Raw genomic sequence first — 18,083 nt, forward strand, 5'->3', positions numbered from 1 at the left:
TCCCAGTTTCCTACCCTATCCAAGATTCTGTTGAAAATTCAACAAAATAAAGCGAGAGTTATTCTGATTGCCCCTTTTGACTATGACCAGTCTGGCTCCCTTACCTGACGCAGATGGCAGTATGCCCTCCTGTTCCTCTAATGTCAGCTCATTCTTCACCCGCTCTCTCAAAACAATGGACTGACCCTTCACCCCAACCAATGGGTCCTCCGCCTGCAGGCTTGGATCTTTCTTTGTTCCAAGGCTTAGAAGCAGAATGCTCTGACAAGCTGAAACACATGTTGCAACACAACCACAAGCTGACCACTCCACATACCTATCTACAAAATGGAAACGACTCCAAGTTTGTACCATTCCAAACAGACAGACCCAACCTCATCTTTCCTCCCTCTGATTTTGCGCTACATTTTAAACTCTCACTCAGCTCCCTTAAGGTACATCTCATGGTGAAAATGGCTTCCCACTTGGAGTTTGCTCAACCGCTAATATGTAGATTCTTTAAGGGCATTGGGACTCTCTTCCCCCATGTGACACCACCCACTCCAGCCTGGGTCTTTAATTTAGTTCTCAGGGTTTGGACTAGACCTCCCTCTGAGTCCAGGGCAACTTGTTCTCTCTTACACCTGTCCATGATGAGAGCATTTCTAATTGCCATCACCTCAGCTAGGCACATAGGAGAAATAGCGGCCCTGATGGCACACCCATCATTCACGGCCTTTGTCATTAAAAAAAATAATAACTCTAAGGTCATATCCCAAGTTTCTCCCTACTTTTTCTGCACTTTTTATATAAATCAACAGATCCATCTCCCTGTTTTTTTCCCAAAACCACATTGTGACAACTGGGAGACAATTATGCGTATGCTAGATATTAGAGGGACATTAGCATTCTACTTGGACAGGACTAAGGACTTCAGGAAATCCCTTAACTCTTCCTTTCATCCACAGAAAGATCCAAAAGCTCTGTGATATCTCCTCAAAGACTGTCCAAATGGGTCTCTAGTTGCATTAATCACTTAGCAAGGGCACAACTTGCTTCCGTCCATATGCACTCCATGAGATCAGTTCCTACCTCAATCACATTCCATAGGGCTACCCCTATCTCCCCAATCTATAGAGCAATGACTGGGGCCTCTGTTCATACTTTTGCAGAACATTATGCGACCACTGAAGATGTGGCCACTGACACCATCTTCAACTCCATAGTACTCCTGTAGTAAAAGTCTCTGCTCCGAAGTCCCAGCTTCCAGTAGTGGGTACTGCTCCGGAGCCACCTAAAGTGGAGCACCCATAGGGACACTACTCGAAGAAGAAGAGGAAGTTACTCACCTTGTGCAGTAACAATGGTTCTTCGAGATGTGTGTCCTTATGGGTGCTCCATAACCCACCCTCCTCCCCTCTACTTTGGAGTTCTCTATAGGGCTCTGTGGTAGAGAAGGAAGTGAGGGGGGTTTGCCCCTGTAGTGCTAAATAGCTTGAGGGAGAGCACATGTGTGGGCTCAACGGGACACTGCTACCAAAAATCTCCGATTAGAGGTGCAGGGGCATACAGACACCTAAAGTGGAGCACCCATAGGGGGACACATCTCGAAGAACCATTGTTACTGCACAAGGTGAGTAACTTCCTCTTCTCTCTCAAAACAGAAGAAATTTTAAACCTGTAACTGTATTGGGTGAGCTTGTGACACACCTGTAACATAAACCAGTTTTGTATTAACAATTATTTTTTGCATTTTGTACATTGACCATAAATAGTTGAATTATTGTCCCATTAAGGCAATGTTTCCATGAAAATGCTCTTTTAAAAAAATGTTTTTAACTGAAGGTAGTATTGATTTTTTTTTTTTTTTTTGGAGTTAATGAAACAGTCTCTCTAATTTTAGTTTATTATGAAAGACGAGTACCCCAGCAGCACACTTTTTACTACAACCCTTGGTTTGCTTTCAAAGCCTTGGCTTGTTTTTGTAGGCTTCCATTTTTCTGCTGAGGTCTGTTTATAGAGATAAAGTGATCTTGGCAGTGCATGTCTTGTTGTATCTTTAATGTAGCTGACTGGTATTTCAGATATGGAACCAGTGGAGAACTTGCAGGCCAAGGATGGCAAAGGAAGTGTGAAATAAACTATCAAGCAAATACATTCCTCTGAATTATATAGATAGACTGTCAAAACGGTTGTTTTGTATTATTCAATAATTTATGGCGTCAAAAATATGATTTTTGAAGTTCTCACTTCCTTTTTAACATTTGTTGACAGAAGAATTGAATTGTAGTAACAGAAACTGCAATATAATATACACTGTAATTGGCCCCTTATTTTAAATCTTTGTGGCAGGTTTTCATTTTTCTGAACAATTTTCTTTGAGGGATATGTTAGTAAATCTTCATTTAAAACTTGTACATACTTGTGGTATCCTCCCACTATGGCTTATTATATTAAACATGATAGTTTCATGGTTTCCCTGTCTTGCCTCTCTTGATCAGTTTGCTGTATCCACTTATTGTCAGTTATCATATATTTGGGCCCTGATCCTGCAAAGATTTACACACATAATTTACTTGGTGTGTTACGTGTAGCTCCTCTGAAGTCAATAGGACTACCCACTGTGTATAAACCTTTGCAGGATTGTGGCTGTGGATTATAAACCTTTAGAAGCAGGGACTGTCTTTTTGTTGGGTGTACAGTTCCTGGTACTGATGGGGTCTCTAGGTGCTACCACAATGCAAATAATAACATTGTACAAAATTTTATCCAGACAGCGTTCTATAGAATTAGATTCTCTAAAAACAGAAGATTTAAAGTTGTAATGAAAGGATTATTTTGAAAATTTTATTGTTTTGGATTATTGCAGTTAGATAAATTATTTTAATGAACAAGTTGCTTTCCCACCATAAAACTAGAACCATTTATGTAAATTTCAAAAGTATTAAAAACCACTTTGAGGAGCAGAATCATAACTTGACTTTACATGATATTGATGGGTTGTTTCCAAGTTGAAGCAATTAACTGAATAGTGATGCTCAAAGTTGTAAATATGGTATAAGCCTCTTTAGATATGCCACAGCAGAGACCATCACAGTAATACAACTTCTGGTTGTAGTAAGTAGATTGCTGATTCACTGTGACTTTAGGTTATCTTGTTTACTTTCTGACTGTAATTTCTGCATAGGGCTAATTTGGTGTAAGTGCATACTTCCAGATTCTCTTCTGACTATGAAACAACTCGTAAAGAAATGTGTGGATAGTCTTCTGGTTATACTATTGAAGTGTATTTCTCTTCTGTAGCTCTTGTGTGCAGCATTTGTCCAGAAGTTCTCCCATTTTTTATGGTTTGAGCCAGGAGAGTGCTTTCTTTGTCAGTTTTTTTTCCAAAAGACTTTTCACAAGTACGGTTAGCGAGTAGCAATAACAGGATGAGCATGTTTTATCTAAGTTACATAGCATATTCTGCAACACTCAGTTTGCCTTTCCCTTTTTTGCAGATTGGGGGAGATAAACTTTACAAACAAGGAAGCAAACAAAAACGCTTCAAATAATCATAAAAAAAAATTAAAAAAGGCTTACATGAAAAACACTTGTTCAGCACCTCCTCCTTCACATCTCTCTAGAAAAGGAGACCCCCTAGGATTGTGGTCTGGAAGATTTAGGATTTTCATTGAGATTGTGCGGTGTTTGTTCAGATTAAACCCAACATGGCAAAGTAACCGATTTGCCAAGTAACAATTGTAAAAGCTCCAAAGATAGAGGTGTAGTAGTTTGATAGGGAAGGGTAATCTCAGCCATCTTAGACTAGTTGTAGAAACTAAGGATATGTCCACACAGCATTTTGGAGCAAACCACCGAGTGTGGTTTGAGAGACTTGGGCTAAGTGCAGGGCTCATGCTAGTGCCCTAAAAATACCTGTGTAGATAGCACTTTGAAGTTGCAGCTTGGGCTCTGAACCCCACTGTGATGCTGCACTTCATATGCTTTATGAAATTATGCTTATGAATGTGAATATGATGTAACTGGAATATGCTTTATGCAAAAGGTCTCTTGTAAGGTATCATTACAAAGGTTATAACCTACTGAATGTATTCCTCTGATTTGTATGCATGTATCATTCTTGTATCTGAAGCTAGAAATATGAAGTATAACTCTGAGGTCCTATTGTAATTATGCAAAGTATAGGCCTTTAATAGTGGTTTAGAATCTTGATGGCTCCCATTGACTAGGACAATTGGTTGTAGATGGTTTATTTACCTGCAAGTCTTCCTTTGTATGTGTGGGCCAGCCCGTGGGTAATGAAGAATGAGGTCTCACAGGACATGTGACCATGTCACAGGATACTAGAATCTATCTTAAATCTGGTACTTTTCCCATTTAGAAGGAGGGGTGGGGACCCAGAGAGATAAAAGTTCCCCACCTTGTGCCAAAGCTATAAAAGTGGGTGGAACAGAACAAAGGAGGCCACCAGTCATGAGAGAGCCCCTGCTTTCCACCTAAGATGTCTGTTGAAACTAACAAGGACTGTACTAGGGGAAAGGATTGGGCCCAGAGTAGGAAGGAATCTAGTCTGTGAAAGAAGCTTAGAGGTAATCTCAGCATGTCCCAAGGTGGTCTCTGTGACTGAACTCGTCATACCCACCCCCTCCTTGAGCCTCAGAGCCCAAGCTACAACTTCAGAAGGAGTCTGCCCAGCTGTTTTTGGACGAGTAATGTGAGCCCTACAAACCCAAGTCTGTTGGTCCAAAATGTGGTGTAGACACACCCTAAGGGCCCCCAATGCTGTGAGAACAGGTCACAATCTGGACCTATATGATTGTCTTAATATCTGTACCATAACTATGAAAATCTCTCCACCTTGGCTACTGTAATCCTTGAGCTCTGATTGGCTTTTTTTTTTTTTTTTTTTTTAAGGATCTCCAGACAGTTTGCCAGCAGTAAGCTCCTCATACCTCCTCAGCTTCTCGCTCACGCGCTTTTATTGGTTGAAAGTGGTAGGCTCAGCAGTGACATAAATGAGAAGGGAATAATACCAAAAAGCAAAGGAGACGGGAGTTTATAAGATATGGGGAAAATGTATTTTAAACACTGTTAAACCATTTTTGACTCATGTCTTTCCTTCCTTCCCACTCCTCCCCCCCAACCCCTCCTATCGCTGTGCAGGCCAGCAAATTCTTGTACACAGAATAACTCTTTACCCTCTGGGTTTACATAGGGAGAATCCTGGACCCATCCTCCAAATTAATTTTGAAATCCCATGTAAGCACAAATATGACAGTTATTCTGGAGACAGTGGCTTTGCTGACCCATAAAGGAGGGATAATAGGGAAATCAGGGGAGGGAGAAATCAGGACAGAAAAAGAGAAAGAGAAGTGTGGGAGGGAGTTCAGGGTGCGGGCTCTGGGTGGCGCTGATGTCAGGCAGATCCCGGGAAGCAGCGACATGTCCCTCTGGCTCCTACATGGAGGGGCGGCCAGGTGGCTCTGTGCACTGTCCCTGCCCATAGGTGCTGTCCCCGCAGCTCCCATTGGCCATGGTTCCCAGCCAATGGGAGCTGTGGAGCTGACGCTTGGGGCAGCACCTGCGAGCGGGGGCAGCGTGCAGAGCCTCCCTTGCTGCCCCTTTGCCTAGGAACCGGACATGCCAGATGCTTCTTGGGAGCCCTGTGAAGCCAGGCATGGAGCCTGCCTGCCCTGCTGTGCCACCAACCAGACTTAACGGCCCAGTCAGCGATGCTGACCGGAGCCAACAGGGTCCCTTTTTGACCTGGTGTCGAAAACCAGACACCTGGTAACCCTAGTACCTGAGGAGAACATTCTTCATGGTCCTTTCTTTCCTTCGTTTAATATCAATGTTTCTCTGGCTGAGCTAGAACATGTCTTTCCTAGAAACAAGGTTGGTGTGTGTGATGGGATTTTTCCGAATCTATGTGTTGATAAATCCCATCTGATCAGTGTATAATATGTCAGAAAAGAAAGAATACAGAAAATATCATCAAGGGATGCTCTGTGTACGCTACTGATTGATTGATCGATTGCATAAGTGCCTCAGAGCACCCGTCATGGACATGGACCTGTTGTGCCAGACACTGTACAAACCCAGAAGAAGAGACTGTATCTGCCCCAAAGAGCTTACATTCGTTTTCTGCCCGCTCACTCACCTGGCTCCTTAGCAGCCTGTTGGGCTTCTGCGCTCTGTTGCTCCATTTCCTTTCATGGAGCACTTGGAAATTTTTGGTTTCCTTTCCTAATTTCAAAATACTGAAATCCTGTGAAACCAAATTCATTACTCTTCTCTGCCCAGCTTTAGCCACCATATTTCACATAAACAGGGAGGGACAGAATCACAACTGTTTCCTTGAATATAGGTTTATGGTCTATTGCAAAATGCCCGTGTAGATCCTGTTGCATTCTCCACATGAAAACTGCACATGACTACCATATTCACTCATGTAGGTTAAAGAGTAGGGCTGTCGATTAGTCAGTTAACTCACATGATTTACTCAAAAAAAATTAATCACGATTAATCGCAGTTTTAATCATACTGTTAAACAATAGAATACCAATTGAAATTTATTAAATATTTTGGTTGTTTTTCTACATTCATGTATACTATATTCTGTGTTGTAATTGAAATCAGTGTACATTATTTTTGATTATAAATATTTGTAAAAATGATAAAAGAAATAGTATTTTTCAGTTCACCTCATACAAGTACTGTAGTGCAATCTTGTTGTGAAAGTGCAACTTACAACTATAGATTTTTTGTTACATAACTGCACTCAAAAACAAAACAATGTAAAACTTCAGAGCCTACAAGTCCACTCAGTCCTAATTCTTGTTCAGCCAATCGCTAAGACAAACAAGTTTGTTTACATTTACGGGAGATAATGCTGCCCTCTTCTTATTTACAATGTCACCAGAAAGTGAGAACAGGTTTTTCATGGCACTTTTGTAGCCAGGATTGAAAGGTATTTATGTGCCAGATATGCTAAACATTCATATGCCCCTTCATGCTTCGGCTGCCATTCCAGAGGACATGCTGCACTCCAGCCAGAGAGCAGGGTCGGAGGCCACTCTATGCGGCTCCTGGATGTAGCGGCATAGCCCCCGTCCGACTCCTACGCACTCCAGTGGCCCCCTCCGGCACTCCAATGGGAGCTGCAGGGACCGTGCCTGAGGATGGGGCAGCATACAGAGCTGCCTGGCCACGACTCTGCATAGGAGCTGGAAACGGGACATGCCTCTGCTTCCAGGAGCTGTTTGAGGTAAGCGCCGCCCAGAGCCTGCACCCCAGAGCCTCCCCCCATGCCCCAGCCCTTATCCTCGATCTCAGCCCGGAGCACCCTCCTGCACCCCAAACCCCTCATCCCCAGCCCTACCCCAGAGCCTGCACCCCCTAGGTGGAACCTGTAGCCACCTCCACTTCCCCACCTCAGTCCGGAGCTCCCTCCCACAGCCTGAACTCCTCATTTCTGGCCCCACCCCGGGGCCCGCCTCCCCAGCCAGAGCACGCACCCCAACCCCAATTTTGTGAGCATTCATAGCCTGCCATACAATTTCTATTCCCAGATGTGGCCCTTGGGCCAAAAAGTTTGCCCACCCCTGTACTACAAGGCCTGATCCAACACTCATTTGAAGTTGATGGAAACTTCGACTCCCGTTGACATCACTGGGCTTTGGGAGAGAACATAAATGATTTACTGGACAATGGTTACAGAGCAGTTCCCTAGGGATACTTTCAAAAGCAGTTGTTGTATAGGTAGAGGTTATGTGGAGGTCTCTAAAACAGACATTTGAGGCAGGAACGTTTAACGCTCACTAAGTAGCAAACTTCATCTGTGAGGACAGGAGTTAAAGCTTGTCTAAGCAACAAATTCCTTCCCCTCAGGAGTCCAGGCAAATCTTCTCTGGGCTGGAACAACGAAACAGATGGCACAAAGTACCTGCTGTGTCTATGGAACCCTTCCCAACCTTTACCTTTTCCCCACTCCCCCCCTAGAGGAGAGAGATCTGGCTGGAGGGCCATCCAAAGCAAAAGGCTGCAGAAATTTCTCTCTTTCTGAGCTCTCTCTGTTCCCTCCAACTCCGACTTCCCTCTGTGTTCTCCCTTTTGTTTGTTCTGTCTTACTCATCCTGCCTGGAGGAAGGAGAGGAGCAATAGGTTGCAAGAGGAAATGTTTCACTTTTGATGAACAATTTGTATTGCTACACAAGACTTAAATGTTTAGTTATGCACTGGCTACACTCCGTGGCTCCCGCAGGAGTAAGACTATCCCAAAAGGGATGCTACAGAAGGCTGCAAAAATATGCAAAAAGGGCCAGTATAGACTTGACTGAAATGTCCTATTCTAATCTTATACACTACAGGGCCTGTGATGTTAACCTTCCGAATGTAGCAAAAGGAGGTTTTGGTGTGGAATGAATATTTTGGTTGTCGGAACATACTACATGTAAAGTGCATTGATAAGTTTGTTGTTTTAAAATGCTTTTTCTTCTGTTTTTCCTCCTTTCAGTAATTCTGTCCAACCATCTTTTTCTTTTTTTAAAAAAAAAATTAGAATAAGTATTTGTGATAATGTGGCAAACATTTAATGTAAAATACAGATCTTTATTTTCTGACAAATACAGAAAAACATGAGCAACACAATGAGTACATGATATACCAGCAGCAAGTGAGTGTCTTGTGATTAACTCAGTAAAAGGAATCCCCTGGTGTTGCTCATGTTTTGTATACAGCTTTTTCACGTGCTAAAAGGTACTGTAAGTCCATGAAACTTTTGTAGCGAGAGAATGTTGGAATGTTGAGACACCAAAGTATGCATGTTCACCATTAGGTTGTCGAAGATATACCAAAGGCAAATGATCCAGAGGGTCAAATGCTTTTTCTGCATCAGTTAAAGATGACCTCCGAAGGGGAAAAAATGGGAGGTTTTTCTTTTTTTTCTTTAGTTTGTATTTTTATGAATTATAAAGCAGGTCTGAAAGATGTTTTTATTTTTGTTTTCCTGCTCGTATTTTACTTTATAGCTGTCAGGAATGTCAAACCTTGTTTTGCTTGAGGTCTCACTGGAGGGGCCTCAGTGATGTGGGTTGGTGGTGTTCTTCACCTTTAGTTGAAATAGTGTGATACTGAATCCTGAACCCTGATCTCTTCTTTTAGTTATTTGTTGGGCATTCAAGCTGAATAGATGTTGACAAAAACAAAATAAAAACATAGTTTTAAACATTTGACTAAAAATTTCTGCCCTCCTAAGTTAATCGGGTTTTACGTACATGGTTTATCTTGTGTTATAATCCTACTAAATCTCCTGTAGTCTATGGAGACTTTCCTGTAAAGCAGGGAAGAAAAGACCTAAATTCCCACAGTTTGAGAAAGGCTTTATACTTATAATACATTGCAAAGAAGCAAGAAAAGACACAGTTTTCCCTTGTCATGTCATCTCTAAAACAAATTTTTTAATCTCAAATCCCTGTGAAACATACAATATGTTTTGAAGAATGGGTAAGGATTGTTTATATTTGAATTACCAGACACAATTCTGATTTTAACCTTAAATCAGACTAGAAACTACTTGTGCTGTTCTGTAGGCACGAGGGCAGATCTTCATGTGCACCAGGGCAGAGCTTGGCATGCCTGGAATGGAGCGGGCAGAGATAGCTTTCTGTCCGTTCTATCCAGGGGGCATTATAGGGCAAGTTTAGCCCATGGCACAAGTTAGAGATGCCTGAGGACTGTTTAAGCTCCCTTTAAATCCTCTTTGTGCTGCCCTGGTGAAGTGCACTGAAGATTCAGCACAAGCGTTTTAGCAAGGATTTTTAGGTCTGAGTTCAGCAGAGCACCTTGGCTTGTAAAATGCACACTTAGAGAACTCTCTGTTGTGATTACTCAGAATAGTAATAGCGGCTTCATTTGGAGGTTATTGTAATGGTAATGTTTTTTGTTGAAAAGTATGATTTAACGTGGCCAGTCAGGGAGTAGTAAGTTCATATGAGAATTGTTTTTATAACTGGAAGTTCATCAGAATCCAGGGTTTCCCCTGACTGTAAATTACTTTTCCTTTCTCACTCCTTTAAATATACAGGCATTAAGCCTACTATTGGCTTTGCTGAAAGTGAATAGAAATGACGTTTGTCTTTTAAATAACCAGTTTCTTCCTTGCATGAATATGGACAAGCAGGTGAATCATTCCAATTTAACATCCATGTGGCAACTAAAATCAGCTCTGATGAAGGGTAGAAGAGGAATTGTGTGTGCGCGCTGATCATATGGTGGGTGCACATAGACAGTAATATTATTTGATCATCATGAAGAATGACAACTCTGATCCATCAAATGCTTGCAGTCAGATATCATTCTGGTTAGGATCATTGGTATTGCCATATTGGATCAGACCCAGAGTCCGTCTAGTCCAGTAACCTATCTCTGATAGTGGCCAGCACCAGATGCTTCTGAGGAAGTGTGAGAAACCTCCTGCTCCCAAGTAGTTAGAGATTGGTTAAAACCCTGATTTATGAGCTTAACTGTCTCTTCCAAAATTGGTTAGCCTCAATCATTGTAACTCTGGGTATTCTTGTTATCCCTACAAATGTCCGTTCTGTTTCTGAATTTTGCTAAGTTTTTTGGTTACATGGCAGATGTTACATTCAGCTGCACATATGCCTGATCAGCATGCTTCAGTTTGACAGCTGACTATATGTAGAGCCCCGTGTGGATACAAAATTTATATCTGCAGATGTAAAGCGGATATCCATGGAGCTACTGGGCAGGAGACGCACACTGCTGTGTGAAAGGGACTCCTGCCCGGGAGCATGCGAGCTGCTTGCACACATTAACGTGATGAGGGACAGCTGCCGATGAGCTGGGTGGCCACCCTAGTGGCAGGGATTGGGGGCAGGGCGCATAACAGTCACGCCAGAGGAGCTGCCCCCGGCTGGGTGCTGGCTCCTGCAAGCAGCGGCCCGACACGCTGCTGCTGTCGCTTCTGCTTCCTGGTAGAGCTCTGCAGATATTCGCTTTATATCCACATCTGTGGATATACATTTTGTATCCATGCAGGGCTTTAAGTATTTGCACGATGATGGAAGGTACCACAGTGGAAAAGTCAATTCTAGCTGTAATATGATAGCACCATATAATATAATTTACAAAAGATACACTAATTCCTACCATGACAGGTTTCAGAGTAACAGCCGTGTTAGTCTGTATTCGCAAAAAGAAAAGGAGTACTTGTGGCACCTTAGAGACTAACCAATTTATTTGAGCATGCTCAAATAAATTGGTTAGTCTCTAAGGTGCCACAAGTACTCCTTTTCTTAATTCCTACCATGTAATTTTTAAGAATTTCTGTATTGTGCACATATTTAAAGACTGTAGTCAAAGCAAATCTGTTTTACTAGAAGGGAAGCTAATGTCTCCCCTCCCTCCCAAATTGCTATTAATATTGGGATGCTTAAAATGTAACTTGGGCTTTTGGCCAACTAAAAAATGGAGCAATGAAAATTTCTTGCCATGTCACATTTTTAATTTGGTGCTAGGCTAATAATCTCATTTGCTCGGGATTATGCAGATGAACAGCTTTTAAAATAGAGCAAGGAATGAAGGTAACAGAGTTGGTGAATCAGCTGTAAAACGAGCAGACAGAATACAGATGAAAACAATTTAATTAATATGAATGGCACTTTCAGGCCCTGATCCTCCAAACACTTATGTGTGTGCTTTATGACTTCAGTAGGACTGCTGGCGTGTGCTTTCATGTTTTTGCAGGACTGGGGCCTGAACAGACTTTGTGGTGAATAAACTGATTCAGAGAGACTGTAGTATTTGCTTTCACCTGGTTGCTTCATAAGCATTTCAGGCAGGGGCGAAAGTAACTTTAGGGTAAACTTTAACTTTAGTAACTTATCCGTACGCAGGGTGGCGGGGGTCCTCAACCGGAAGGGGCGGGGCCTCAGGCAGAAGGGGCAGGGCTGGGGCCAGACTCCGCCTGCCGGCCAGCCCTTCAGTGCTGCCCAGTCCACGCTGCCGGGCGCTCCGGCTGCGATTTAAAGGGCTCGGGGCTCCCGGCCACTGCCGCTACCCCAGGGCTTTGACAGCAATTTAAAGGGCCCAGGGCTCCTGGCTGCCACTACCACTACCCTGGGGCTCCTGGCCGCCCTACCGCGCCAGCAGCCGGAGCCCTGGGGTAGCGGTAGCAGCAGCTGGGAGCCCCGGGCCCTTTTAAATCGCCGCCGCCGCTACCCCAGGACTCTGGCGATTTAAAGGGCCCGGGGCTCTGGCACTGCTGGAACGGGTCGCCTGTGTACCAACTCTTACCGGTACGACGGACCAGACCGGATCGGCTTACTTTCACCTCTGATTTCAGGTTAATAGAAGAGTTGAAACTAGAAAATAGCATAATTTAAGAGACACCCACAATGTAAAAATCGTACCTCTGGAATTGTTTTCACCTGCTTTTGTTACAACTGCCAAGTTTTCATTTTTTTGCATAAGAGGAAGAGGAGGTTAAATGGAAACAATGCTATTTCTTGTAAAGTGATTAACATGGAAGGACCTGACAACTCAGAGAAGAGGAAGTCAGTGTTTATTTTGGGCAGAAGCCTGAGTTTCTCTACTAAAGTAATAACTATTTAGAGGAATTATTGTTGCAGTGAAGGGAGGGCTCCAGACTTCATCAGCAGATTAAAACTACTTGGGTAAAGTTTTGTAGGAGCAACTGGCTTGCCACAGAAAGCAATGACAGACCTATATGTTGTTAACAAAAACTGCAATCTTTATGCCATTGAAAGGCTTTTGGCATGGTGCTATAGGCGGATACACTTCAGGTAGTTTTTCTTTTAGGAAAAATGGCTTTCTTGTGTGCCTAAAATGAATATGGCTGTTTCTACTTGAACACTTCTATATTAGTGCCACTCCTTGTGTGACAGCCATTGCCTTGACTGACATACCAGGAACAGAACCAGGAAACTCCAGAGCTGAAAAAAGCACAAGCATCTACAGTTTGAGCTAAAGAGCCAGGCTCTGTAGGTCAGAGCTTTAACAGTCCAGTATGCTCTATTGATCAGACACAGAGGGAGGATGCATAACCCACAGTGGGTTACACTTGCACCTAGAGAAACAGCCTACAGTTGCTGTGAAACACTGATTCTGTGTACTAGTTTTATTTTAATATAATAAAAGCGATCTCTGATTTCTTAGTGTTGTAGATCTTATTTCAGAATTGTCATCAAAATGGTCTTTTGCCCGTGTTAATTAACCTACTGCATTAAAAAAAATGCTTTGCAGTACTTTGGTAGGTATATTAAATTGGATCACATTGTAAATGGGTGGAAATCAACATTTTAAATAGCAATTTGATGTATACTGAAAAATCTCAAGCAATAGAGAGAAGGAATTTTGGTCTGACTACACAATCAAAGAGTAGCATTCCAGAAGATTCTTTTATGAAACAATAATATAGTTCATCAAGTCTAAGAAAATAAATAGATTGCTGTTTATGACAATCTAATGTATGTGTCCAGACTTGACTTCTAGTAAAACAATAGCTTCTTGTTAATTACACAACAAAATATTGTTAGAAATCTACTACTTGTACAGTACATTTTTATGATTCAGCGTTTGGTTGTAAATATTCTTTATAACAAAAAGCAAGTGCTGATTGAGACCAAGTGGTTTTATATAAGCAAACCTTAGAGGGTTTTACCAGTATCTATCTATCTTATAAGTTTTGATTATACTGAAAAATTCATGATCGTTTCATATGAGAACAAAGACAGTCTTAGCTTAGTCAGTCATGTGCTCTTGGGTGCATTTTAAAAAGTCCATCACCAAATTGAGAGGTTTTGAGTGATTTCACTGCTTCTGATGGAGTTCACCCCCTCTGGATCCAGCTAAGCCATTGCTGCCAGAGATGACTTAGTCCTGAGAATGATTTAAAAAATACTACAGAAGAACAGACTTCTTTTTTTTTTGAAGGGAGTAGATGTTTTCATTGCCTCCTCTATATCCCACCCCACCCACCTTCATATTATATTAGTTGGACAGTGTGCTATACTGTCATTGTTCTCAGTTTATTTTTTCAGTTTCAGTTTTAGCATTAAAGTGCATATCATATAATCTGTTGGGTTGTGTGCCAAGTCATTTTCTCTCCTTCCTTAGTTATGGTTATGAGAGAGCATTTTTGTATAAATGGGAATACAATTTCTTCGTTGGTCTTCTCTGTGAGGACATGCACACTGGTACATGTGATTGATCTGGGAGCAGAATGTTTGACGGAGCCCCTTCCTAAAATATTGGCATAATATTTGAGTCTAGTTCGTACAGTGCTTCTAGACGTTGTTTTTACCTTTATTTCCTGTAGAATAAATTGGCACTTCAGGAAATGCTAGGAGAATAGGCGCATTTGCTGAAAACTGAAGTCTTTCTACTTAAAATTGTATTCTAAGCTTTCTCCTACAGAAGAAATGTAACTGTTCTAGATTGGGCTAAAACACAACTGAACAGGGATTCATTTCTGAATTGGCCAGAATGTGACTCAGTTGATATTCCTTCTTACACATCATCAGCTCAACCTCTGACCTGTCACTGAGGGGATAACAGGGTTGCACAGGTGTAACAGAGGGACTAATTTGGCCTGTAGAAGCTCTGAGTTTGTAGGGCTGACAATTAAGAAGCCTGATTTTTACTTTTAAAATGAACATATTTGTTTTAGAATTCATTGAGAGGCAATAATCATGGAACTTTACAAAGCCTTTTTGGTTTTCCCATGCAGAGTCACCTTTCACGAAAGCTTAGGCTCTAATAAATTTGTTAGTCTCTAAGGTGCCGCAAGTCCTCCTGTTCTTTTTGCAGATACAGACTAACACGGCTGCTGCTCTGAAACTTTTCAGAGTAGAACTGCATTGTAAATTGTAGAGGAACTCACGTTTTGCTAAACTGCCTGAGAAATTATGCAGTCCTAACTCAGTACTATAATTCAAGGCTTCTGTGCTTCAAAATGCTGATGTTACCAGTAAAAAGCATCCCAGTTTTGTTTTTTTTAAAATCTGTATATTTATATAGGAAATTGTAACAAGTTTACGAATTATTGCCATGTAAATATGGGAGATACCAGATCTTGTGTAGCTCTTTCAGTTTTCCTGGCTTTTTAAAGCCAGCAAATAACCTTCTGTTTTTTCTTTTTTAGACAAATGCTCTAAACACAATGAAAAGATGGCCTGCCTTACAATGACAGAGATGGAAGGAACAGCAACTTCTACTCTACACCAAAATGGTGACATCCATGGGAATGCAAATGCTCCCAAGCAGACAGAGCCAGTGCTTCAGGTTTACCTTTATCATTCCCCGGAGAAGACCGAAGGAGATTATCTTCAGTTTCCAGCTGGCGAATATATTGCAGAAGAGATTTGTGCTACTGCTTGTAAGGCTTGCGGTAAGAATATGTATGATGGTTTTCCTAGTAACGGAGTGATATTGTTTCAGCTTCATGCAACATTAGTTTTTAATATAGTGTGCACAGGCCCTGACTAAAATGTTTTATGCTATAACCTGTGCATGTATAGAACAATGTTTTTGTTTGTTTATTTCTGACCATTCTCTGCTCTGTGAGGTCATTATTTGCTGATTAATAGTAGTTACCTCCACATTAGCCATTCAAAACTTTAACTATTAAGGAAGGGTTTATCAATCGAACTGTTTATACCAGCCCTGCAAAGCACCCCGATGCACTTTGTGACCAAGAGTTAGAAGCAGTGTTCCTTCTAATTTTTCCCACCCATGTGTGGAATTAATTTTTGTTAGGTGCACCAATATGGAGGTGATGTGTGAGGGGGCTCAGGGCTGGGGCAGAGGGTTGGGGTGCAGGGGTGTGAGGGCTCCAGCTGGGGGTGCGGGCTCTGGGGTAGGGCTGGGTATGAGGGGATCAGGGCTAGGGCAGAGGGTTGGGTGCAGGGGTGGGAGGGCTCTGGCTGGGGTGCAGGCTCTGGGGTGGGACCGAGGATGAGGGGTTTGGGGTGCAGGAGGGTGCTCCGGGGCTACGGTGGGGAGAGAGGACACCCCCCCCCCAGCTCTCTCTCCCTGCAGCAGCACCTGGACTCGCGGGAGAGGCACCTCTCTCCCTGCAGCAGCAGCTCTGGGGCTTGGGCTGGGGCTGCAGGATAGGCGCCCCTTGCCTCACCCCAGCAGCTCTGGGTTCATGCCGTGGGAGGAGCACTCCTGCCAGGCCTGGGGCCAGGCTGGGCCACAGCAGAGTCGAGGCCAGTGGAGGTGCGCCCTGGACGAGGCAGGTTGGGGGCTGGGAGAGGGGCGCCCCTTTCCCCGGCCGGTCCACTGAGCACCTGCGCAGCGCTAAATAGGTTGCTGCACAGCCATACAGTTTACAGGAAACTTCGGTTAGAAGTGCAGCTGTCTGGAGGGCAATAATTCTCTTTTGCAGTAACGTTAATGTTTTGAAATGTATTTTTGTTCCACTGGGAATGAAAACAAAACCTTTCAGATGTTTTTATGAAGTGGAATTATGTCGAAATGGTGGGTTTTGGATTGACAAACTGAGCTTTTCAATTTGTGTCTCACTGTATCACTGTTGCAAAAAAAGTGAACAACATTCTGGGGTGTATCAGCAAGAGTGTTGTAAGCAAGACACGAGAAGTAATTCTTCCGCTCTACCCCGCGCTGAGTAGGCCTCAACTGGAGTATTGTGTCCAGTTCTGGGTGCCACATTTCAGGAAAGATGTGGACAAATTGGAGAAGTCCAGAGAAGAGCAAGAAAAATGATTAAAGGTCTTGAAAATATGACCTATGAGGGAAGATTGAAAAAACTGTGCGGAGGGTTAGTTTGGAGAAGAGAAGACTGAGAGGGGACACGATGACAGTTTTCAAGTACATAAAAGGTTGTTACAAGGAGGAGGGAGAAAAATTGTTGTTCTTAACCTCTGAGGATAGGACAAGAAGCAATGGGCTTAAATTGCAGCAAGGGAGGTTTAGGTTGGACATTAGGAAAAAGTTCCTAACTATCAGAATGGTTAAACACTGGAATAAATTGCTTAGGGAGGTTGTGGAATCTCCACCTTTGGAGATTTTTAAGAGCGGGTTAGACAAACATCTGTCAGGGATGGTCTAGATAATACTTAGTCCTGACATGAGTGCAGGGGACTGGACTAGATGACCTCTCGAGGTCCCTTCCAGTTCTGTGATTCTATAATTACCTGTCTGTAATGTCAGAAGTGACCAGAGAATGCGGGATCAGAAAAAACCTTTCTTGACAAAAATGTCATCCAAACTAATATGTCTCTATGACAGTTTTCAGCTCTGACAAAATATGCATATTTCTATGAAATTTCACTTTCCTGAAAAAGTTCTGACCAGCTGTAGTTAGAAATAGCTGTTGTAAGGAGGCCCTATGGCCTTTATCCTGAACTTGCTAACACTTATATGTATGATAATTTTGCAAATGTGAATAGTCCCATTAAGTACAGTGGGACTATTTGTGTACGTGAAGTTACTTGCATGCATATATGTTTACAGGACCAAGGCCGTATTGGGTAAATATGGCAAGCAGTAAATAAAAAATAGCTCACTTTGGGCCATAGAGAAGTAAACCCCTTTTATTGGGAAGAGAATCATCAGCCAGGACAGTGGGTTGTTATGAAATCTTTTGAAAGAGAGTAGATATTACATATTTACACACAAGGAAAGGATTCCTTTAGAGCTGTTTCACTTTTGGCCTTATTTTGAAATGAATGGAAGCTGAGAGTGAAAGTCAAATAATTGAAACAGGTTTGCTCTTTGTGTACACACTTCAGCTAGTTTTTAAGTACTACTGTATAACAGTCAAAGAAAGGGTAGGGGGAGAGAGAAATTAAACAGCAAAAAACTTTGCTCTCGTAAGGTTTAATTTAAACTAAAAAAAGAAATGATAAATAGAGCTGAGGCTGGAACTGTGTCTTTAATTCATATCTACTGTAACTAGGTTTTATTAGGGGTTGTGGAACAAGGGGTTGATTTCACATGTTGTACTTTAGGTCCTACAGTCCTTGGACACTGTATGGTGATTTAACAATCCATCGTTCAGTGTCATCTCCTTCGGTTTAAACATATTTTCTGTT

General features: G+C 42.4%; 1 protein-coding gene across 1 annotated transcript in view; it reads left to right on the forward strand.

Moving 5' to 3' along the window:
• The first annotated feature begins 15,166 nt into the window (after nt 1-15,166).
• The window catches only part of JAK2 (Janus kinase 2), a 90,560-nt gene continuing 87,643 nt past the window's right edge, over nt 15,167-18,083 (forward strand). The window contains exon 1 of the mRNA XM_077817633.1: nt 15,167-15,412. Within this exon, the coding sequence (XP_077673759.1) occupies nt 15,193-15,412 (220 nt within the window). The 5' untranslated portion in view covers nt 15,167-15,192. The remainder of the gene's footprint in view (nt 15,413-18,083) is intronic.

The sequence above is a fragment of the Eretmochelys imbricata genome, chromosome 5 (genome assembly GCF_965152235.1).
Source record: "Eretmochelys imbricata isolate rEreImb1 chromosome 5, rEreImb1.hap1, whole genome shotgun sequence".
NCBI lineage: Eukaryota > Metazoa > Chordata > Testudines > Cheloniidae > Eretmochelys > Eretmochelys imbricata.